The sequence below is a fragment of the Blennius ocellaris genome (assembly GCF_963422515.1).
Source record: "Blennius ocellaris genome assembly, chromosome: 11".
NCBI classification, from domain to species: Eukaryota; Metazoa; Chordata; class Actinopteri; order Blenniiformes; family Blenniidae; genus Blennius; species Blennius ocellaris.
Genome location: NC_137660.1, coordinates 16,448,670 through 16,473,225, shown reverse-complemented (window position 1 = coordinate 16,473,225; position 24,556 = coordinate 16,448,670). Strand labels below are relative to the sequence as shown.

The window sequence follows — 24,556 nt, the reverse complement described above, 5'->3', positions numbered from 1 at the left end:
GTGATACAGCTGTAGTAGGTATATTTGTTTTTTTTTTTTTGTTTGTTTGTATTTTCATTCAAAATAGGAACCTTTAAATAAACAGGTGCTTAGGGTCTTAGTTTTATATCATAGAAAAAGATTAAATAAACAGGCAATCAATCCATTGAGATCATGGAAATAAACAAAGAGAGAGTGATGAATGAATGGAATCAGTCAAATGCCTAGCATATTGTAGAAGTGATGATCCCTGTTTTAAGAGGGACAAAGAGGAGTATTTTACAATGGAGTGAAAAAAGACCCCACTGATGGCACCCTCTGGTGGCAAACTTGATGAACATACACAAGCTGTAGAAGAAGAAGGTTGCCATGGTGACTCTTCTCACTCCAGGTAGATGTCCTCGGTGGGGCAGGCATACTCCAGATGTTCTTGATAGTACTCCTGAAAGGCTCGTCTGCAGGGGAGACAGACGCACGGAAGTTAAAGATGCATCTAGAAGCTAGCAGTGGACGTGTTTATATTACACTTTGAGGAAAAATAAGTAACTGCACATGGAGTACATTGTCACACTTTTTACCTAATTACGTAAGTCGAAAAAAGAAAAAGAAAAACTCAACTAAATGTAGCATATTTGATATCGAGAAACAAATAATATTGAGATTTAGGGGTGATAAAAGAGCTTAAGTCACAGAGACTTGTCCCAAGACACTATATTATACAGTTGGGAGGGGGACAAGAACAATCTCTTCAAAAGAGGATATCGACAATTTTTCCAGAGGTATGAGTGTCAACCAATAAGGAAAATACGATAATAATAACAGTAATAATAATACATAATGTTAAAAAGTCATCAGAGCCACAAGGGAGTGAAAGTGCTTTTTCATAACTTCTGCTGATGTGGATAAACCCTTAGGAAAGAACAGGACAAGAAACTATTTTGCCCATGTGGTACTATCTGCCCACTCTAAATCTGCAATGGGCTGTTGGCATCATTAATTATTCAAACCCATTATGGCTAAGTAAGATATCAAGCAGCATCACACACATCGATACACATACTATTTTAGGCAAGCCGACTAAATTAACCTAAGTCACAGCATACATATTCCATAGCACTACAGGTTTTGAGATCTGATGACAATCACAAATCTTCACATAACACTACAGCGTTGAAATACACACAGGTACTTATTGTTGGTGTTGGCCTCTACTGATTATAATTTGTGCATACCCAACACTCTCGGCTACAGGTCGCATGGACTCCTGGGATACAAACACATGGCAAGCAAATCGGTTCAGCATTGGATGCTTAGTGATGAAGCCAAAGTAGCTGCAGAGAGAAGACAACAATATGATGTAAATATTCAGCCATATGCTACACTGTATACCAATAAAGGAACAGCCAAATGGAGGGACGTGTTTGTTTACCAGTTGTTTCTTGGATGGCATCCACAGAATGAGATGTTCTTCATCTGGAAGAAGTGACTACATCTGTCATACTGCGAAAGGACAAAAGACAGAAAATAACTGAAGCAGCACTGCAAAAAAAAAGACTATACTAAAGCAGTTAGTTGGTTTAAGTGATTTGTTTATACCTCATCAAGGATATCATATTCATCCTCCAGGCTCATGATTAGCTTGACTCCTTGCAAACTGATCTCTAGCTCACACAGGGAGGGAGGTCGCACGTGTACTGTTCGCTTCCTCGATAGCGCAATCTAGCAGACAGGAAAAAATGTCTTTGTGTTCCAACATGCTGTGTATCTACACATGAAAATTTTAATTTTTTTTGTATGGTTGTGCATGGATTATCAAGAGTTTTCCATTCACCTTCTGCATAGCGGCACAGAGAATACCATTGCCTTGATGGTACGGTACCTCAACGGACCCCAAAAATTGAACATTGTAAGTCTCAATCCATGCTGGATTCCTCTTCATTCCTACAAAGTGTGACACATTATAGAAGCTGTGACTCTTCAGTGATTCTAAGTAGCATGGAATAAGAGCGGTAGATGCATCTCTTCACTCACCCAGCAACTCTTTGGTCTGCCCGATGACCTCATGGGCATAAAAAGCAGGAAATATCCCCCTCTCTCCCGTCCGCATGTTATACCCTCTGTACCAGTAGTCGTCCTCTTCTTCCTCCACGTATAAAGGATCATCCACATCCAGCTCCAGCTCATCTGCATGTCTTGGAATAAACCTGCAGAGGGCAGCAAAGAGGCGACGGAAACGGTATAAAACCTTCGTTTCAAGGTTGTGTCCTCATGTGGCATTTCTGGACCTAGAGACCATTTGACAGCTTGCAGAAAGGAAAAAACTGAATGAAGCAGCTGTAAAAGAAATATAACATGGGAGGCAGAGGGAGAAAATCGCTTGAGATAAACAATTGTTGTCAAGACATCTGAATTCTAACTTTTACTGCTGCTCATCTCTCTCTCTCTCTCTCTTGCTCGCGTGCGTGCGTGCGTGCGTGCGTGCGTGCGTGTGTGCGTGCGTGCGTGCGTGTGTGCGTGCGTGCGTGTGTGCGTGTGTGTGTGTGTGTGTGTGTGTGTGTGTGTGTGTGTGTGTGTGTGTGTGTGGGCTCAGAGATAAAGGTGATGGGTAATATGATTATAGTGACCACCCTGCAGCTCTTAAGTCCAGCTAGAACTAGAACATTTGTCTGCCTCTCTAATACAATTAGCAATACTGCCGGCACACAACCACCAGAGAACACTAATAAAAAAACCATAAATTAAAGTTTTGGTTTTCTTTTTTATTCAGTCAGCATTTGTTTCCATTTAAAATGTCATTCAGGCTTTCAGAGTGAATGGATGTAAAGTGCTCACATCAACCTTACTGCATTGTTCCATTTCGGTGTGGAAGTCTTTCCATTTCATACATAACATAAAGCTCCTTGCAGTGTTGTGTGCTACGGTCTTACCTGTAGACTGCCCTGTGTGTCTGGTCCCTCTCCTCTCCATTGATGGTGCAGGAGAAAAGTCCGAATGACTCTGTGCCTACAAATTGGACAAGTACATGTCAGACACTATAACGCTTTTGCTCAGAAAGCAAACTCCAGAGCAAAAAATGATACAGTACAACATGCACTGAAAAACTTTTTTTTTTTTTCTGCTGAGAGACGTAGCACTTGTGAACTCCATGTAAAAAATTGAAACAATAGCGAACTGGCTCATACAAAAAGAAATGGAAATGAATGCCTTTATAATGAGCCTTTCATTATGCAAATCACCCTTCATTAGAGATATGAATCTGGAAGAGTGATCGATATGGAATAGGAAACAGAGACCTCCTGTAGGCTGTGTGTGCACTTTACTATATTTAGATCACACATTCATGTATCATGTGGCCAATGGCAAGTAAAGACAATCATTCCAGGGACTATGATAGGATAGTGTCAGCAAGATTTTGCCTGAGTAAAAAAACAAAAAAAAAACTTTCAAGATAGTGCCAGGGTTGTCCTATATTTGCAAAGGTTCCACAGTGTTTGCATCTACTCAAAAAAAAAAAAGTCTAAAGCAATTTTTCAGAAATGTGAGAGAGTTTGCGACTTACTCGAGGAGCGGGAGGTACTGTTGACAAATACGTTTAAGAACTTCTTGGAGAATGGGAGATCGGCCTCTGGAGACGAGTCCTCCGAAGAGCTGAGAAGTTCAGGCCTCACTTCTTCATCGTCACGTCCGTAGCCAACGTCACCCGGTCCCAAAGGCTCCTCGTCACACAGGGTCGAAAGCTCACTGTCATCACTCAGTACGGAGGTGCACCTGAGGGTACAAAACAGTTTAATACCAATTTAAGGCATGCTGGGAGCAAGTAAAACACAAAAATACAAGTAATGAAATAACATAAAATAATTATGTTATCAATATTTTAAAGGAAAAACCTATCAAAAGTGAATACCTTCTGAGGCTGACTAGTTCCAGTGTAGTATTCTCATCTACCACTAAGGTGTACTTCATGGAGTCATAGGCCAGTCCATCGTCTTCATTTGACGGCCTGAGTGCCAGGTCTTTCTCGCACAGTGGGAGGTCATGGTCAGGTAAGGAATGATCTTGCACACTGGAATCAATGGGTGGGCAACTGTCCAACTCTAAGTCGCTGCCCCTGTAGGACTGCTTACTTAAGCCTCCCATGAATGGGTAGGAGTCACCGTCATCCTCCTCTTCATCGTTGTCTGTGGAGTAGGTGAGGCTGAAGCAGCGGTTTGTCTGAGCAGTAGGTATGTCGAGTGTCAGGCTTTGTTTTACTTCGGTGATACGCTCGAGAGAGGCTGAGGAACGACTCGTCGGCCTGGGCTCAGTCTCTCGACCTTCGTCCTTGTCACTGACTACACTCTCACTGAGGCTGGGTGAGTCCAGATCCCTTCTTCCATTCATCATCATCAAGTCATTATTCGGCTCATTGTCTTCCTGCTGTCTCTTAGCGTTCTTAGATGGTTTGTCTGAGAAATTCTTGTCACAGTCTTTATTCGTATACAAGGAGTTGAGCTCTGTGGTTCCTCTCTCGCTGTTTGGATTACGTTCTAAAGTTATGGTGTCACCAGTGCAGTTGCTCATATAGAGCCGGGTATTTTTTACTGTTGTTTCTTTTGAAGGCTCAACACTTCTACCCCTTGCAACTGGTTCCACCATTACTCCTCTGTAGCTATCACTTTCTTTTTCGCCTTCCACTAATCCCTCCATCTCGAGTTTCTTCTCTTGGTCCTCATCGTTGAAGCTATCTCCTTCTCCAATGTCTGATGAGGGTGAGATGGTGTCAGACATGGATACCTTCCTCTTGAAGCACTCCTCAGGACAGCTTATTGGGTACGAGCCCTCTGAAATCATCCTGTTGACCAAATTGCTGAGTAGCCATGGGGAGTCTGAGTTCTCACTCAGGTCATCTTCACTTTCTGATTCAGAGTCTCCCTCACTTGTTCCATCGTATTCGTCTGCACTTGGCATTAGCCTAGGTCCCACTGGAAGGTAGAAGGAGCGTTTGAAGCTCTCCAGGCTGTGGTCGGGTTCTATCTGGAGCACCATCTGCCTGGACAGGCTGTCCTCACACAACTGAGCTGGAGGCAACGTTTCATCTGGGTCAGCCTGGTGTTCACCAGACAGCTCATCATCAACACTCTGCAGCCCCATCAGTGCCAAGCCATCACCATAAGACTCAGGGGGGAAGATAGGAGAATCAAGCGGGGACGGTGTAGCAATGGTAGGCGAAGGTAGAGGAGAAGGAGAGGGCAGAGGAGAGCCTTCTTTGATTGGATCAGGCTGACCCAGAAATAAAGATGCTTTCAGTCCAACAATTCCACTGTCCTGCTCTAACTCTGTATCAGGGTCCAGTTCCTGGTCTGATGTTGGTGAGCTAGCTTCTTCAATGGAATTGGTGAGGTGAGACGAGCGTCCACTGCTACTGTCATCACTGGTCAGGTCTAGTTCTGTTTCTGAGATAGAGGAGATCATGTTGGACACCACAGGACCTCCACATGCAAAGCCGGCTTGCAGTTCCCCTTCAATGTCAGAGTCAGAGCCCGGAGAGCTGAGGTCCTTGTCCTGGTCAGAAGTCACATAACCCCGCTGGTTCATATCAGCGATCCCTGGGTCTGAGGATGGGGAGGTGGAGTCATTAGCTGTTGCCTCCACAGCTGAACTAGTATGACAAACGCTGGACGAGTTAAGAGCCTCCGAACGGCTAGACGACAGATAGCTAGAGAACGACGCAGGGTCAGACGGTTCAATGGAGGGGAATTCCACATACGACGACTGATTCCCCTTACACACTATGTCATAGGTCTCCTTGCACATGAACTCCACTTCAAAGTCCTTCTCGAGCTCCTCGTCAGACAAGGGTGTATCAGCACCATCATTTGCCCCCATGGGTGCCGTGGATGACAAACAGCGACTAGTTCCATCTGGGTCGAGGTCATTTTCTGGCTCCATACCCGACTCGCTGGTGATTGTGTAGGTGTCAGTGGCACGGCGGTTTGAGTGTTTGTGGTTGTGGTCACTGTTGAGGTCATGATCCACCTCTGTGTCTGAGCACTGGGAGTGTTCGTCGACAGATGGTACTCTGGACTTCTGAATTGAAGGATCTGCTTTTGAATCGATGATATCCCCAGTGCATGTGTGAGACTTGTGTTGGCCAAATGATCCTGTAAAGATAAGAAATACGGAGAAAAGGGAAAGCGAATGAGACTCAGACACTTGAGTGTAGCATTGGGGACAGAAAAGAAGATCGATAGGAGGAAGAGTGAAGGCTGAAGGAACAACAGAAAAAAAAAGGTATAACAAAACCAAATAGATAAAGGACTAAAAAGAAGAAATATATATCTTGTTCATAAATATCTAAAAACAGGATGCAGGATGAGCAAGTTCAGCAAACTCCTTTTTTTAAAAACATACAAATTTGACTCTTCAAATGAAATACAAATGCAAATTGTTTGTAAATATGACAGCACTTTGCTGAACTTATAAATCACTGAAGTTGAATTCACATCACATTATCCCACATCACAGCACTACATAACACTGATGTCAATGGGATGAGCTCTAAGCATGAGGGGCTGGCCTTCTTGTTACCGTATTCGGGCCTCTCTCGCCTGTTGCCCTCCATGTCGCAGAGGAGGGGCCTATGAGGAGACTGGGGGTTCCCGCCCTCCCCTGCCTGTTTTGGTGGAGTACCTTTGCTCTGTGACCCCGGGACCTGGGAAACGGGAGAGGCCGGGCACTGGCCTGTCACGTGGCTACCATCCTCCAGACATGTGTGGGTCGGAGACAGACGGCCTGCAGGTACAGCCCATATTTCATTTACATTGGTGTGTCATATGTAAAGTTGACTATACCTGATTGTTATATGAATCAATTTGATTTTCTTTATTTCAGGGTCAAGCACCATAAAGAGTGCCTAGCCTATAACTATATTATCAAAGATGATCTAAAGACAAGCCTAATAAATGGGAGAAAAAAGCCATCTCTAAACACTCAATATATACTCTATATACAAGAACACGAGAGAGTGAATATAATCACAACACCAAAACACATTTGCTATTGCGTAACTAAATGGAATTTTACCCCAAATGAAACAGGAAAAGCATTTTATCAAAGTTATGGGAAGTGACAATGTCACAGTCGAACAGTTCGTTATCTTATGTGAATGATAATTTTTCCAAAAATTCTTGTGGTGTAGTGATGTAGTGATAAAAAAATACATACGTTTTAGCAGTAAAGACAATGGACAGACTTATTCATACACATACAAATGAAAAAACAAATAATAGTGGTTTTAAGAAATGTATTCACCCTGGGAGGTTGGATTGCGTAAGGAGTCCTGCCAGCTTCCTTTCTTTGGGGAGAGACTACTGTTGTTGTTTAGTGAATCCTGACGAGAACAGCAAGAGTGACATTGTCATCAGTCAGTGTCTTAATTTATCAAAACTAAATAATGCATTATTTCCCCACAAAATGCATTACAGAGTCAGTGTTTGCATCCTGTTTAAGGCCAGATTGTTGTCCTTCCTACCTGTGACACAGCAGTAGTGAGATTCAGTGTGGTGGGTCTGCTCTTTAGAGTGCCAATGGTAGGAGAGGGAGGCGGGGATGCTGAGGGAGATGGGGGTGCATCGGGATCAATGTCTTCATCCTCGTCATCTTCCTCCTCCTCCTCCTCCTCCTCATCTTCATCGTCAATCATCTCAAACTCCTGGAAGTCATCTTGGAAGGAGCAGACTGGATGGTGGATGTCACTTTTCTCCAGAATAAGGGAGTCCTGTGGCCAGAAGAGAGGGAGGGAGGAGGGGAGGAAAGAGCCTCTTATTGAAAATTCAGAATGAAATGAACACTTGTTTACATTGTCACACACTCAACACAGTCAAGATAATAGCCACATTAATTAAAGCACACTCTGTTCTGACAACAGAGGAGGTAACAACAAAAGAACCAGCCTCTGAGAAAGATGAATGAAACTTGGAGAGCAGATGGACTGTAACATGTCATGTTACATGAAATACAGACACAGGCAAACTCATATACACAGATCAGAGCACAGCAAATTTATCAACTGTACAACAAAATTACTGCATTCTACTGATGTATATTTTTCTTAACCTCAGGTTTTTTTTTTTTAATTGTCATTCTTTTTGTGTGGTTCACAACGTCACAGCATACCAACAGTGTACAGACCAATCTATCTTATGGAGAGCATAAAGTATTAGATAACCTAAGCTTCCATGAAATAACAAAGTGGATAATGCTAATCTATGCTTCATATTTAAGATGGAGTTAAATGTACCCTCTTCTTCTTCTTCCAGCCATGGTCTTAGTTTAGAGCCTGAGGAAGAAAACTCCTGCTTGGAAGTTCTGTCATTTCGGAGGTACCCTGATAAAATCACATGATGTATTGTTTTTTTTATAATACATTGTGCATGATAAAGAAAATACTAACTTAAACATAGTGTACTATACTTGTGCAACAACATGTCTCACACCAAATGTCAAAATCCTAAGATATGCAAATATAAAATGCAGTTTTGTGATCAACGTATTTAATGAAGATAATGGTTTTTGCATTATAATCATCAGTATGGCTGTAGATGAATGTGATGAACATTGCACAATGGACTAGGCTCGTAGCTGGACTGTTAGGAAAGGAAAAACAGAGAGAGTGTATGTAAAGAACAAAGATGGGAGGAGATGAAATGAGAGTGGATCAATCAGACATCTCTCAGGTTTCAACAGGTTTACTGGAAGGCTGTGCACTCAACTGATTTGTGTGGGTGTGTGTGCGTGCATCCAGGCCTGTGTATTCTTGTGCACATTTGCCTGTGTAAAGTGTATGTTGATGAAGAGAGGCCCATAAAGTAGGTAATGTCATAAATGTCACACTGTGTGCTCAACAAAGCAGAAGGAGAGATGTGAACAACTGCTTTATGTACAGTATGTTCACTATAACATTAATCAGGTAAAAAGTCATAACCACCCTGAAAGATACTGATAGGCTGTCTTCTATATTCTGCCTGAGCGCCTACAATGAAATGAACAAATATCCAAACATCCAAATATCTTATTCATAAATAAACCTGAAGCGTTTCATGACAGGTGGTCTTCATGTCAATGTTAACATAACGCTGACATTACATGACATGATGAGTTATTTCCTTCCTTGTATTTGACAGTGCAACTCAAAGATTTGAGGATTGATTTATTTGTTGTTTGGGGGGGGGGTTTCAGTTTGAACAGCACAGCACTTTCTCCACTTCTCAGCACCGTCTGTTTAATGGGAGAATCAAAGCCAGCCTGCTTTGTCCATCCACCACACACAATTCTGCTGACGTCTGATGCATCCACTTTAATCCAAAGCCAGAGAGGTCAACACAAAGTCTCATGCTCAGAAAGCGCTCATGTTGTATGCTCATCTCTAACAATGATCTTGCAATCGTTTCTCCTTTTGTACATTCAAATGGGGTGGAGAATTAAAGGACAAACTGCCTTGAACTGAAGAAAAAATGTAATTCAAACATCAAATGTACTCTCACTACTCAAATACTGTTAAAACTAAAAAAAAAAAATTTTTTTAATCTTTCTCTACATCGACCCACTATAATCTATCACTGAGGGAAATACGACGTATGACAGTGTGAAATCAAGAGATCAATCAGTGGGCTGTAGAAATGCCACATTGGCCAGGTGGATAATCTGCACTGTCAGGAAAAATCCCTTTGCAAGGCTACCTGACAGGTGAAAGGAAAAAAAAGTAAAACTATAAATAATAGTCGAGCATCGGCAACAATCGATCGTGCTCTCCGGTTCCCAAGGACATCCCATTCAGCCCTGTGACTGTTTCTGTCATCCAGCAGCATGATGTTCACCTCCTAACAGGGAAAGTGAGTGAATAAATGTGGCCTTTTTTTATGTTCTTACTAGTATCTACTTCAAAATAGCAGCAATCTATTTCAGAGTGGCTATAAAGGGGATGCCTTGCATTTACACACAGACACACTGAAGCACGTGTCGTACTGGTTAGCAGTCACAAATCTGAATTATTTACAACCTCAGCCCTTTTCGCTTTTGACCGACAGCTGCAAACACACATAACCAATTTGTGCTCTTCAACAGCAGTTAGCACACAGAGGTATGACAGTTCAAGGCTGTGCAACCTTTTTGATCTCTCATTAGACAACAACATGCTTGTTCAGCACAGCTAATTCTATACTGACAGACTCTGCTGATGCACATTAGGGGTCTGGCAGCGATGGCGGCTCCATAATACAACAGCACAGCACAGCAGCTTCAGCTTCTTCTACTGCAGTGCAAAAGCTAACAACATACTGTATCTCAAAAAGGCAAACGGAGTGAATGCAGCTTGATCTTTTAGAAAACCTGGACAGAATTATGTCCATGCATTTCACTTCCTGAAAAGAAATATGTGTTTTATTTTTATTATTGTTTTAAGACTTACAATTATCCAATAACATTTCAATTGATTTTCATCATATTTTGTCAAATGGTTAAAGTTCAACTAACTCTTCAGGTTTTGCAGCGTGCCACATTGACCAGCTGATGGAGAAAGTGAGGACGTGATCTTGAAATGAAAACACAGCGTTTAATGAAGAAGACGCCTGGGACTCATTACTGTCGAGAAAGAGAAGTGGACGTTAAGAATCAAGTGGCTTTGGAGATTTATTTTTGAAGAGGGGGAACCGACAACAGGAGGGGGTTTAGTGAAAATGACAAAGACCTGGAGGAAACAGATATGTAACACACACACACGCACGCACGCACGCATGCCCGCACACACACACACACACACACACACACACACACACACACACACACACACACACACACACACACACACACACACACACACACACACACACACACACACACACACAGCTTACCAGCTTATGTTATGTTCATATGTTTTATTTAAGTTTTGGGAGTGTAGCCCCAAATTGGAAAATTCTCTGTTGCTCCATATAACCTTCTGGTATGTCTAACGTCATCATTGTCAATCGTTTTTCAAAATAATTGGAACAATTGATCATTTATTTTTAATGTTTACAAAAGTAGTGACTTGTGTAACTCTGCCTTTGTAAAGACCATTTCCCAAAGACAGCTCATTATCTGATTTATGTCTTTATGTACAGTGTGACGGATGTCAATTAGTCTTCCATTATGGATATTCCATGGAGGGTAACTGCCTGAATAATGGCCTCCATCTATCTGCACATCTGTAAATGTCCACACTTAAACTCATCGTAGCACCACAGCTGAGACACAGACACCATTGCTCTGTCAGATGCTGAATTATGCATGCACTCATGCCGTTCAATCAGGACTCTAGAGAGAAACATGGCTATTAGAGAGAAGGGAAGCAAAGATTTAGGGGCAGAGTGTGTGTGTGTGTGTGTGTGTGTGTGTGTGTGTGTGTGTGTGTGTGTGTGTGTGTGTGTGTGTGTGTGTGTGTGTGTGTGTGTGTGTGTGTGTGTGTGTGTGTGTGTGTGTGTGTGTGTGTGTGTGTGTGTGTGTGTGTGTGTGTGTGTGTGTGTGTACCATCAAAGAAGACAAAGACAAAAGTAAACCATCCTCGAAAACACATAGCCAAACCTAAAGAAGCCCAGTGACATTATAATTAATTTTAAAAATGAACATTTGTTTTAGAGGTGCTCCAGCACAGAACATTTGGTCCCTAATCATTATTTTCTCTGAGATAGAAAATCAAACATTTGTCTTTAATTGCTTGGCTAAAGCTCAGTGTCAAATAGACAGAATAAGCTACTTTGAGACATCACGAGTGTCACATATATTTGTGTCCCCATGTCAGAAAGGCAAACGACTAATCTAAAGGGTTATGCAGATTAAGACCTGAACCCCATAACGAATTAGAATAATCAGAGCTGGGGATTGAGGCCAAAGGATAATCTCACTGTTTAGATTGGCTGTTCTTCCTACACATCAAAGGCATTCTGCCCGATATGACCAAATCACACTGACATGAAAACCAGAAGCTCCTCTCATCAGCATCACTATGATGCACGAGGGAGAGACTGTTGCTGCTGCTGATGAGCTGACAAAGTGTCACATTCCCTCCTGATGCAGGCAAAATCAAACACCATGTGAAGTACACTGCATGAAATCTCCCGTCTTGCCTTTCTTTCTCACGTTTTTGAACACATACACTCAGAGCATGGTTGCGTGTGTGTGTGTGTGTGTGTGCGTGAGTGAGTGCAGGCGTGTGTGTCCTATCCATCCCTATGTCAGCAAGATTACTTCCTCTGGGCAATGATGTAACATAACGAGGACCGACGCCGCCTCTGCCCTGTGCGTGTTTGTTTATGAAGTGAGCAGTCAGGGCTTCAGCTGATGTCTGTGTGTTCAAACACATGTGAGGGGGCACAAAAAGGACACCGACGCCTGTGTGACCCCCTTCAGCACAAGAAACGTATACATTTAGTGAAGTCCCCTTTTTTTTCTGGATGTTTTTTCATGTGTTATGCGAAAGCAGCTCCATCACAGGAGGGCTTTGCCTGCTCTCCGTAATGTGTTTTGTTGGTGGATTAAAGTGGAGGAGGCACAGATATCCAGCACAGATTTATGGAAGAGCTTAACCCTCAGGACCAACCATCCCCGAGCTGAATCGTGATTCTATGTCACCTCGGCAAAGAATAGAGAGGGCGAGAGAAGGAGAACCTGAAACCAGGAAAACTTTAAAAGGGGAAAAGGAGTGGAATGGAGGCAGAGAGCGAAGAGGGAATGTGAGCTCTGTCTCTTAGCAACACTGCATTGGGAGGTGGGGGGACACTTGAGAGGGAGGGAGGGAGGGAGGGAGGGAGGGAGGGAGGGAGAGAAAGATGGAGGCAGAAAAAGGAGGTTGTCTCTGCATAGCAGCAAACTGCACTGGGTCACTCACCCTCTGCTGCAGCCATGGCTCAACGCCACAAGCATAAAACATTTATATCCCACAGAACGGACAGAGAGGAAAAGAGAGATTGGGCATAGGATATTAGCTCTGAAAAAATTTGTAATTAGACTATAAGCTGGTCAGACATGTGGGATGATATAGATCATGGCTCTATTAATTTGCATGTACTTCATAGAAGAGTCACTTGGATATGATCCTGAGTGAAAGAGCTTGTTAGAGGTCCTATTACACGCTTTCAAGTTCAATAAATGAATGTCAAATCCGGTAAGTATGAGGCAAGAAGATCTGAATGACATATCCGTTTCTCTCACATGATCACTGACTCACTTTCAAACTCATGCAGTAAACTCTTGTATTTGTATATGGAGTGATCTGGTCATTACTATAGTGACTGCAAAGCTGGTAAGCCAGGTAGCATTAAAAACAAATAATAAATCAAACCTCTTGAAGTGATTACGTAAGGCAGCCTAATGCAAATGAGCAGTGCAACACTCAAATGTAATACAACAGGTCAGTCTGCAACTTTCTGATTCTGTGAAGGTATATGAACTAAGCTCGAAAAACAAGGACCTTTTGTGTTCTACCATTTGTTTTTTTTGTTTTTGTTTTTTTTGCTGTAACTGTTTATCTGTGGCAGAAAATGCTTGGACAACTTTTCATGTGGGGAAACCCACATATGTAGCGCTCCTGCACATCACTTAAAAACAGAATTGTCAAAAAATGTACATGTCTTTCAATCAAGCCTTTTAACAAAGACCTAATGAGCCATGGGCAACAATATTTTTGTTTCCTACGACTGCTAATCCCTTCCTTGATCATGGCCTTGTGGTGGAACAGCGATAGAGATCTCTAGCGCTATGTTGTCTGGAGAAATGCGATGCTTGTAGGATCTCTGAAGACGTACAGGTCTGGATTGAAGGCCCAATTGAACACATCCACCATAATCCATTGCAACACAAACACACAAAAAATAATGTATCCGAGGGATGTGAACAAAGGTCAGCAGGACCACCCCTCTGACTGGTATTAGCGTTTTTGCACCAAACAGTGGCTCAGAGTCTCCGGTCTTAGACAAGGTTCTCAAAATACAGTACAGACAATAGACTCCCAAGGTTTTCCTGCACAACGTCAAGGCTCACATTGGCAATGAGTATTTAACATAGATGAATAGTTTTTGTTTTAACAACCAAGAAACAACAAATGTCCTGTTCATTATCTGGTTTGTGTCACCACTATAGTTTAACTCACATTCTTAGCCTTTAATGACTGGCAGGATTTGGCACATTTCTCATATCCATTAACTTTGACTATTTATGATGTGCATCAATATAAAAACTACCAGAAGACATGGAAATTGAGCCTGGTTTCCAGATACTAATTATTATTGCCGTTATTCCCACTACTGTCTCACATAAGTAACATGTAAAGTCTAAAACATGCATATATACATTTCCAGAAAAGCTTAAATTACCAGGGAAAAAAGAGGCAGTGGCTTATTTTGCAAACTAATTTGACAAATGCATACCGAGTACTTTTCAAGATTTTAAAGTTATAAAGAAAGATAAAAAGTCAAACACCTCAGTATGTTTGACCACATGCAGCAGTCACACACGAATGAAAAGTTAATAAAGTTATCACTGTATCTGTGGACACAGCATTGAGTTGAATAACAAAGAAACAGAGCCTCACCTTTTCATATGGATCAGAGTCATAGTTGAGGCCGATCCCACAGTCGTCAGTGATTTCAGAAAGATCTTCGTCATCAAACTCCTCCAGGCTGATATCATGGGCTGGCCTGGGAATACATGAGAGACATTACACTCACAACATGCTGCGGGAAAAACAAGTGATGCCTGCAATGTGTCTCTTTAATCCATGCACACAATAGAAAGGACATTTCTCTTTGATTGCTCACATTGAACCCTGTTCAAGTGGAAGCCTGCTGTCAGAGTCTGGACACTAGACACAGGCAGCGACAAAGAGTTGCTACATTCACTTCTTTTATCATGTTTAACACTCCATCAGTGCTGCAACAGATACAATTGCAAAGTAAATTTGATGTCAAGTATACGATATATGAGCTGTGACTGCTGCAAGCGGAATAAGAGGCGGCTAAATGGTTTCTTCTTACAACAGGGATTCTGAACTTTTTTTTCCACTCGAGAGGGAAACAGCACCACGTCCCTGTAATGAGCCATGGCGCTGCAAGTTTTCATGATTAGGATCTATCTCGTCTTTGCTACATTATTTTCAGCAGGGCTCCCGATTCAACATCGGCCGCCTTACCATATGTCGAAAGGAAATGCTGCATTGCAGTGCTCTCGGTAAGAAAAGGACACTCTAATGATTATGTATGGATGCAAGCTTACATCACACAGTCATGCAGGGGTCTTGTCAACACAATGTCACTGGTCCCACTGACCAAATGAGGACATGCTGAGGCATCAAAAGTAAAAACTGGAGCGGCCATGAAAAAGTGCTGTGACCCCATGATACTGATTAATGCGCAAAACACAAAGATGCTCACGCCTGACATATTTAAAGATGTTCAAAGAGAATTCGAGTCAGGTAATTGAATGCACAGACGTAGAACGGGAGCTCAAGTCTGAAAACTAATGTTGAATTGCTCATGTTGTATTGTATGACCAGAAAAGGTACAGCTCTCACGTACTACTCGAGTAAATACTGGTACTATTCCTGAAAATTGCGCAATGTGTTAGTTATTAGTTGATTAGGAACTTTGTAACAGCATTTAATAACAGTGTCTATTGCATGTAATTACACATGTATATAGAAGGGCTTGTGTTTTCATGTCAACAATGGTCAATTTGAGTGCATGCTCTGAATTGTACTTTTAAGTGTTTGAAGAAAACTCCACATTCTTTAAGATACTTCGAATTCGAATTCGAAGTGAAGTAAGTAAATCAATGTTTCACTCGGTGTATCATGCAGGTGAAGATCCATAAATAGACTTTATGAGAGAGAAAAAAAGTCAATCCCAAAAGTAAAACTAAAAAAATGTTTTGATAAAACTGTCATTCATGAAACGCAAATAATTTCCATCCAGGAAAATTGCAAGTTTTTCCACAACATTGTAAGATGCTTTCATGTATAAAATTAGAATCAACCAGCATCTGAAGGATTTTCAACAGTGTCTTTAGGACTTTGGCGAAAGGAGCAGAAAGTGGTTATAAATATCTGAAATGAATTCATAACACAAAGGTGAACCCACAGCTCTGGACAATAAGAATAAAACAACATGTGTCTTGCCTTTACAGTTAAAATAAATATAAATATAAGTAAATCACGTGCTATAGATACAGATATAGATATAATTTATTTGGTATCGATATTAAATTATAGAGGTTGCATTAAAGTCAATCAAAAGAGTCTCTGACTGATCCTTTCATCCGTCAGGGCCTTCAAAATATATTTGCAATTGAAAAACATCTAAAGAGGACTTAAAGCGGATATATAGTCTACACATGCAGCAACTGCAGCTTTTCATCTGGTTTCCAAACGATTACACATTGTGCGTACTTAGGGTTTAGACTTCAGTGTGTTTGGATCACTGGGAGGCATCTGCTGCTGTGCTTGTTGAAATTCAGCTGGTGACTTTCAGAATCAAAAGATTGTGTCCCTCTGTCAAAAGACTTTGAAAGGAAAAGACACAGAAAGGGCTCCGGAAGTAATCGTGACTGATCACGTTTACAGACAAGATGTTAAAACCAGCATCTGTTCTCCACGACAAAACAGCAGAATCTCTACCTGCCCTACGCTGTTAGGAGTCTGTATAGAGTCTGTGTCGACAGAAGCCATGTGAGTCCAATTAGATAAACCCCCCCAAAAAAACATACTGGCATTTTTCGTTGTCACCTTTACTTGGATTCACTTCAAGCCAACGTGACTGATCTGGGCCAGATCAATTCTGAGCGCAGGCAAGAAATAGATTTTTGTCTTCATGTTCATTTGAATAAAACGTTCACACTGTGAGCATCAAGAAAGAAAGATGCAGCCAAATTTACGAAGCATTGAAGATCAGGCAGTCGGTTTGATTGTGGGGAAAGTGTGTCCTTTCAATGACAAAGATACTGAAAATGAATGCTATTGATAGGAAATTTCTGAAATCTATCTTTTAATGGTGAGACTGTCTGCAGTTAATATAATAAATCATTTTTGCTGGTTTAGCGTGCTATTTCTCATTGGCATCATGGTCGCTAATCAGAAGGTTTCAGGAAAGAGAATAACCTCTGAGGCTGGATATCCAATGGCATGCAGAATATCTACAGTATAGTACTTGTCTTAAAAGAAATGTTCTGCCATGAAAATGTTGCAGATGAGGTTTATATTGGAATAGGTATGGAATGATACGCAGGGTAAGATTTGTGCTTTGTTTGACTGGAGACCAGCTTCTGTGTTACTCCATTAAAAAGAGAAACTGATAAACCTTTACATAGAAATGAAAATCACGATTTGCAGGTCATTGAAGATAACAAAGTTTACCTCTACATCAACTACATTAAGGCAATGCACAAACGGAACTTTTTGTTGTTGTTGTTGCCGTCAGTATATCTTTGTTTTATTGATCTCAGTTTTATGGTGGATTGCAGTGAGGCCAAGGACTTGCCCACGTTTAGCTTTGTCATCAGCAAAGTGTCCTTCCCTTTGCCTCCTTCCGTTTTCATCATTCAGGTACATTATTGCATGAATTTTCATTGAGCTGCTTTAACCCTTTTTTACTGCTTTTTTACTTTTTTTTTTTGCGTTTGAGTACGCATGCCAATCCAATGATACAAATTTCCTCTTGCCAACTCTGAACCAAAATGAACAAAGACGACCACCTCCCATCTTAAATTGGCCTCCCCTCATGGATAGTACAGTAAAAGACGTGTTTCTCTTTGACTTTACTCCATCTATGACCACACTAATAACCAATCTGCGTATGACATAGCTGTCTAAAAGTCATCGACTTTGCTTGAGCATAAATCCCATAATACCTCCCGAGAGTCTGTGGTGATGTATATTTCACATTTTTCTCCAGAATTTTTAAAAACAGCCATTTTGGACAAGGCAGGGCTGTATTTATTTTTTAACTGTGAACCATAATAAAATATTTGAAACTATAGAAACTATTTTAAATTGGTGTCTGCAGATTTGGAAATTCACTGTATTACTGAAAAAGGAATGAAGTGAAATTTGCCCACTGTGAATGACAGTGAAATATAAAATGTAATAATGCTCCCTGGGAGGACTTTAATATTCAATTTTGCAAAAGGAACAGCTATTATAATGTCATAGGGACACATGCTCTGTGGGGAGGGACATTAATGGAGTTGTTTGTCCTTTGGCTTGGACTATGAAAGTGTTTGTGTTTTTACTCTTTATATCAATTTATTTGAAGACCAAATTGACTTTCACGCTTCGGGAGTGAAAAGACTTAGGAGTAAACATGCATTGACTGGTCTTCACATCCCAACAAATCTCTAGTTAAAAGCCTGTCAGATATATCAGATGTAATATTTCCTACAGTTTCCTGGTTGGACTTATTTAAGCTGCCTCATAATCATGGAAACAAAATCTCATCAAAAGCTGCTGAATAAAATGTACAGAAATGTAATTGTTGTATAGCTATTCTCACTATGTCTTTCCACATTCTTTTGTCATCAACCTCATGTTGTGCTACTGAGAGAATAAGCTTGAAATCAACTGCTTATTTCAGCTTGCCTAACTTCTCATGTGGTGAGTGTCCATTGAAACGAACATTGTGGATTATGTGGCTGTCAGTATCTTTTGCATTCAGACTGAATAAGCCTGGAACGACTGATGACAGCAAGGAGACGACTTGATGAATGAACTGAGGAGGAAAAAAGATCCTTAACAAATGATCGGTTATTGAAAATCCTTTGCATGATAAATTAACACAAACTGAACTCATATTAGAGCTGTGTAATGCTGCGTTTACACATAGGCAAGATGCATTACAAATATAATTTTTCCTCATTTGTGGCACATTCCAAACAGTCTTAATGTGACCTTCAGATGCGAAATGTCACACTAAGAATGTGACGGAAGTGACGGAAAAATTATATTTGTAAAGTGCCTTGCCTTTGTGTAAACACAGCATTAAAAAAAATCTTAGACATGTTTAGAAATGAAGGCATAAGGTGGCGTATAGGGGGAGATTATACACAAGTTATTCAAATAATTCGCCAATCAATAAATGAACATATTTTATGAAACTTTACATTTTTATTGTTCATTGTATCATTCTAATAAAGGCTTTCTATCCAATTCTATTCTTATTTTTTCATAAAAATAATGTATTCTGTTCTTGTTGTTAAGTTACTGTACTTTTTGTTATATAAAAATGCCCAAGCTCGTGTTTAAACTACACAATGACAGCACATACTTTCTATACTGTTGAATGGTGGACCGATCACATGAAACAACGAGTTTCAGAATGTGTGGCATAATTTCCTCCATGAAGAAATCCAGTAAAAATTAATGTGCATTCAGCAAATCTATTTGAATTAAGTCATGAATAAGCTCCTTGGGGAATCCCCTGTAAGCATAGCGACTGTATGTGTGGGGAGGTCACAGAGGAAAAACACTGTCAGTGTAGCTGTATCCAAGGCCATTGGCGTCATCATCATCATCATCATCATCACTAGTGGGAAGTCTTCAGATAAGCCTTTAGTAAAACTGAAGGAGACTGTCGAATAAAGTAGGTGGATAGTGAGGAGGGTTTAGAGGACAAATTGAGTGTAGCTTGGAAATAAGAAAAGAAAGTAACCCGGTAATAATAACACCAATCACTTTTGACTTAAACACATATTTCTAAAAACAGCCATGTTTCCCGAGTATAAAAAGAACAATATTTGAAAATGAAAGCGACGTTTGGATTAACATGCTGAACTCCATCTTTTCCGCTTCCATTCCACCTTAAGGGGGCTGGAGCCGATCCCAGCTGACTATAGTGGCAAAAGCAGTGTTGTTTTGTTATTAAATTGGTTCAGGTTGTAAAATCTAACAAGTAAAAATCTTCATGACAACAGCAATCCATCTGGATAACTTATACCCTTGTAATTGTTTGTTGTGTGTCTATTTTTCTCTCTTTTCAAATCTCCTCCTTTATTTTCCATTCTCTTGTGTTTGACTCCATTTTGTCAGCGTGCTCATCTGTTTGTCTTTTCACAGCAAAGCATGTCACTATTTCCCTACAACTGCAGAATTCCAGCAGTGTATCTGGAAAAGCTGCAGACACTGATTAACGTCCATGAAAAAAAAAATATCCCTACGCTTTAATACAAATGGTGCAAACTAAAATCCTAAATCCTAAATGTCTGAATTTCACAACCCATCTCAGAATCCCTGACTGCGCAGTGCCTGTCACATCATGAGCTTTCTGCTCCAAAGTGTGACATTCTTCATATTTAGTCCACCTTTACTTTCATATTAGTAGCAGTTTTTGTTTCATTTTTTTTTTCCCACTTCCACCCTTTGGGTTACTAACGCCCTCTGTTTCTACTGCCTCATCTAACATTGCTGGACCTGTTTCTGTTAATGAGGATCTCATATTTCTTCAGACAATTCACCACTTGTCATGCCCTGTCCCTCCTTATTCTTGATTGTGACGCGACGTGAGAAAATCAAGATGAGGAACTGGCATAACGTTATCAGAAGCCATGACGCTCACTCACCAGCCCTCCCAGAATGTTCCCATCTCACGCTTCTCAGCTTCTCCTTTCTATGCCTCTTAAATTGCAATTTTCCACCTCTGGTTTGTTTATTTCACATCTTCTAATATGCTATGTCTTTGGTATGTGGCGTCCACTTATTCACACAGTATGTTAGGGTTTTTCTTTCTTTTAAATCTTACAAATCACAGAGATATCAAAATGAGCTTTTGATTTCATATGTTAAACTTAATGACTATAGTTTCCTACAATTCAGACACGTTCGAAATGGGTGTAAATATTGATCCCATTCATCAGATTTATGATCCAGACAATATTAATTTATTCTTAAAAGGAGTTTGCAAGAAATGTCTATTGCACACATTAATAGCCATTTAAAATTAAAAAAAAAAAAAAAAAAAAATGAAAGAGGACAAAATTAAGAAACAGAGATGTGCTAATACGAGTATTGGACTGAATATAGATGTAAAGAGAAAATGGGGGGGGGGGGGGTAAGTGGGTTGGGGGTTCTACACTGTAATTAAGCTGCCTTTTAAACATGAGCACCTGCTTCACAATGACATCATCTTTAAAAGCCAGAGACTGTGGCTTCTGACTCATTAATGACACACACACACACACACACACACACACACACACACACACACACACACACACACACACACACACACACACACACACACACACACACACACACACACACACACACACACACACACTGCATTTATCCTAATGATGAACTGTAAGTTGTCTGTCTCAGATCCGAACGTGAAGATCACACCATTTCCAAACTAAAGGTTATGATGATGCATCGATTTGCTGTGAGCCAAGCTGATGATTTCATCTCACCCTTTTGTCCGGATGTGCATGAATAAAAAGTGAATGCTGCTGTTTGGCATCAATCATTCACTGCTGTCACATGCATGGTAAACAAAGCTATTACCGATGACTTTTCAAACGTGACTACTTAAATTAGAGGTACATAAATACAATCTTATATTTTATCCAGAGAGAGAGAGGGGGGGGGGGGGGGGTGCTTAAGCTAAAATGAATCAGTGTTTGATTTAAGCCTCTTACCCCATGGTAACCATACCCACAACAACCCCCTCACCCTCCTCTCTGCCGTCTGCAACCGCCTTCAAAGAGTTGGAAGCAAAAGTAGAACATCGACTGGTAAACAGGAGATTCACAGGGCGAGGGATAAGAGAGGGGCAAAGCTGGAGCATGCTTACTGAAAATACCATTTTGAAAATATCCATGTTCAACTATGGAACACAGCTGAGTCAATTTAGATTTTAATACACTACCAAATCATCTTGTTCAATGTGAAATGTGTTAGATTAATTATTCTAATTCATGGCTACTGCACATGTTTGTCTCCTCACTTGTTGTGATTTGTTTTACACCCATCCAAAAAGACTAAATAGTCAACAGAAGAATGTTGTAGTTGGCATCAATCACAATGAGAAGCTACATTGGAAATGCAATTGATGAACAGAAAGGTGTTGCTCTAAGCTTCATAGTTTTTATGCCTATTTGAATCATTGGATTCAAATGGTAAGCAGAAGTCCAGATGACATTTGAGACCGCTGTCCCAGCAGATCTGACAAAAACAGCTGAGCCCCTCTCAGAAAAGAGGAATCAATAATAATCCCTGCGGTTTTATTAGGTCACCACACACGTCAGTGCTCAGACCCTAATTATCATGTTACAGAATAAGTTTATTCACAGCATTCATCAAACCAGGCCAGTAAACATCTCATGAAGCATCATGAAAGTATCTGATTGAGTTCACTGGATCTTTTAAGAAGCTCAATGGGATTAAATGAGGGACATAAACAATGTAGGGAATGTGACCATTTTCTCTTCTTTAAATTTAAAAAAAGAGAGGGTTCTCCCTCAGTCCAGGGGAAATGTGGCATAAATCTGTATTGCTCAGGGGAGGAAATTGTTGCTTTTTACGGATTATGTTGCCAACTGGAGACTGTTAAGGTTACATAAGGCAGATTACAGTACTACAGCATCACACCACTGGTGGCTTCATCTATGAATCAGTCACACAGAGAAGGATGCACACCCCTAAAAACACAAACAATTACAAATAGGTACTTATTTATGCAAATTCCATGCAAAAAAAAGATACTTCAAATACTTCTAATGCCATGTCAACAATTCGCCACAGGGACCAATAATATTCTGTTCTATTCTATTATTTTCTATCGTATTTTTGAGAAGGTAAAACTTAAACAACTGAACTATGTTAAACAGAACCTACTTCATAGCAAAATGACAGGGAACATTTCCTGAAAACTGTAATGCAGATGCAGATTTCTACACTATCCATGTTCAGTTTGCCTGTAACATTTTCTTGGACGAGGACTGATACTCTAGGAATAGTGACAGAAACTTTAATCGGGTCTATTTAGTGCATAAAGATGAGTGAGTAACATTATCCCTGTGGTACCAGTAAGATTAGCTTGCCCTGGCCATTAGCCAGTGCTGTAAATTTGCAGTATTGACGTCTTGACCTGAGCTTGGCACTGCGATCTGGACAAAGGTCATTGGTGGTCATAGCGAAAAATAAAAATCAGGTTATTGATTGGATGTTATCTATCCATGAGATTAGACTAGATCCCGCATGAGCTCACGTTGTGGATATAAAATCCAACATAACCCCCTCTCTAATGTGATTGCCTCTGTAGGACAAGGGCCATGTGGCGGCAGATACAGTGATGAAGAAATACTGTTGCATTAAATCAATTTGTCCAATGAGTGTCTATTATACTGATGAAGGCATAAAATATGGTTGTTGTGTAGTTCGTTCTATTGTTCTTTGTGTTAAAGTTCCCACATACAGCAGTGAATACCAGGCAGCTCAATCCCAAGTAATTCTGTTGATATAAAGTTTCCCTGAGCATTAATTCTGCTGTTTGTTGCAGATCTTACAGCAAAACCACAAAATACAATATTACAACAACTTACAAAGGTAATTCAATTGAAAATATTTTTGAAAACATTGAAGATTATGCTTCTGTATCACACCTCCGTACACAATTTCATTCACAGCATGTCAGTGTTTCACTCTTACCAAGTCTAAATTCATCTCAAGAAGCAAAGCTATGCTATTCCTTTCCAACAGACAAACCTAACAGAGAATACTGTTACATTATCAGTTATTCTGCATCAACTGGATGATCTCTGGCAAGTGTCATTGTAATACCACCCACGATTGTGCTTAAGGCAGGAAGAAAAAGCAGGCGGATTCGTAGCAGAGGTGACATTAGGAGTGTTTGAAATCACATCAGTATCAATCGGACTTCCGTAAATCATTGTTCAGCATCTTGCCCTTGGTTGGGTTGGACTCAACAGGGCGTGGGCCTTGCACTGAGAATGCGCAAAGCGGGTGACTGTCGCGACAGATTAAGATCATTTGGCGTGTATTTTATCCATTGCATGTCCACATTTTTCTTAAAAAATAAAATAAAATAATACAAATCTTAAAGAGGTGGTGTGTTCCATCCATGACTTTTATTATAAACAATCAACACTGCTCATCCGCGGACACGCAGGCAGGCGGCAGCAGCAGGCCCAGCAGGTCTGATCAAAATAACCAATACTACCCATGCTGGGAACGTGCGTTTTACTGCAGTCATCAAAACAAAGCAGCAAGACATGTTTCTTCCTTCCACGGATGTCCCTCCCCGCCCGCCACATCCCCGTCAGCCGTGCGCATCGTTTATCCGCGCACCGCGACTGTCGCCCGGCACAGGCGCCAGCTCTTACCTGCATCCAGGAGGAGAGAGGGAATGGAAAGTGGAGAGGGAAAACATCTCAGCCCTGTCCGCCATCTTCTTCCACAAATGACTCAGAGGGACTGCAGAGAATCACGGAGGGAGCGCAGTCCATTCACAAGCACAGGGCAGAGGACGGACGTAGTCGTGGACAGAGGTGTCTCTCTTCCTCTCTCTCT

General features: G+C 40.9%; 1 protein-coding gene across 1 annotated transcript; it reads right to left on the bottom strand.

Annotated features, from left to right (window-relative positions):
* Positions 1 to 361: 361 nt before the first annotated feature.
* mapk8ip2 (mitogen-activated protein kinase 8 interacting protein 2) lies at positions 362 to 24,434 on the bottom strand (the record flags this gene model as incomplete). Its single annotated transcript, XM_080504870.1, has 15 exons — positions 362 to 434; positions 1,212 to 1,310; positions 1,409 to 1,479; positions 1,576 to 1,698; positions 1,811 to 1,920; positions 2,011 to 2,183; positions 2,907 to 2,982; positions 3,539 to 3,747; positions 3,884 to 4,445; positions 4,593 to 6,119; positions 6,547 to 6,750; positions 7,270 to 7,348; positions 7,490 to 7,735; positions 14,579 to 14,684; positions 24,370 to 24,434. 15 exons carry the CDS (start codon positions 24,432 to 24,434, stop codon positions 362 to 364), a joined length of 3,723 nt encoding a protein of 1,240 aa, XP_080360996.1.
* Positions 24,435 to 24,556: the final 122 nt, after the last annotated feature.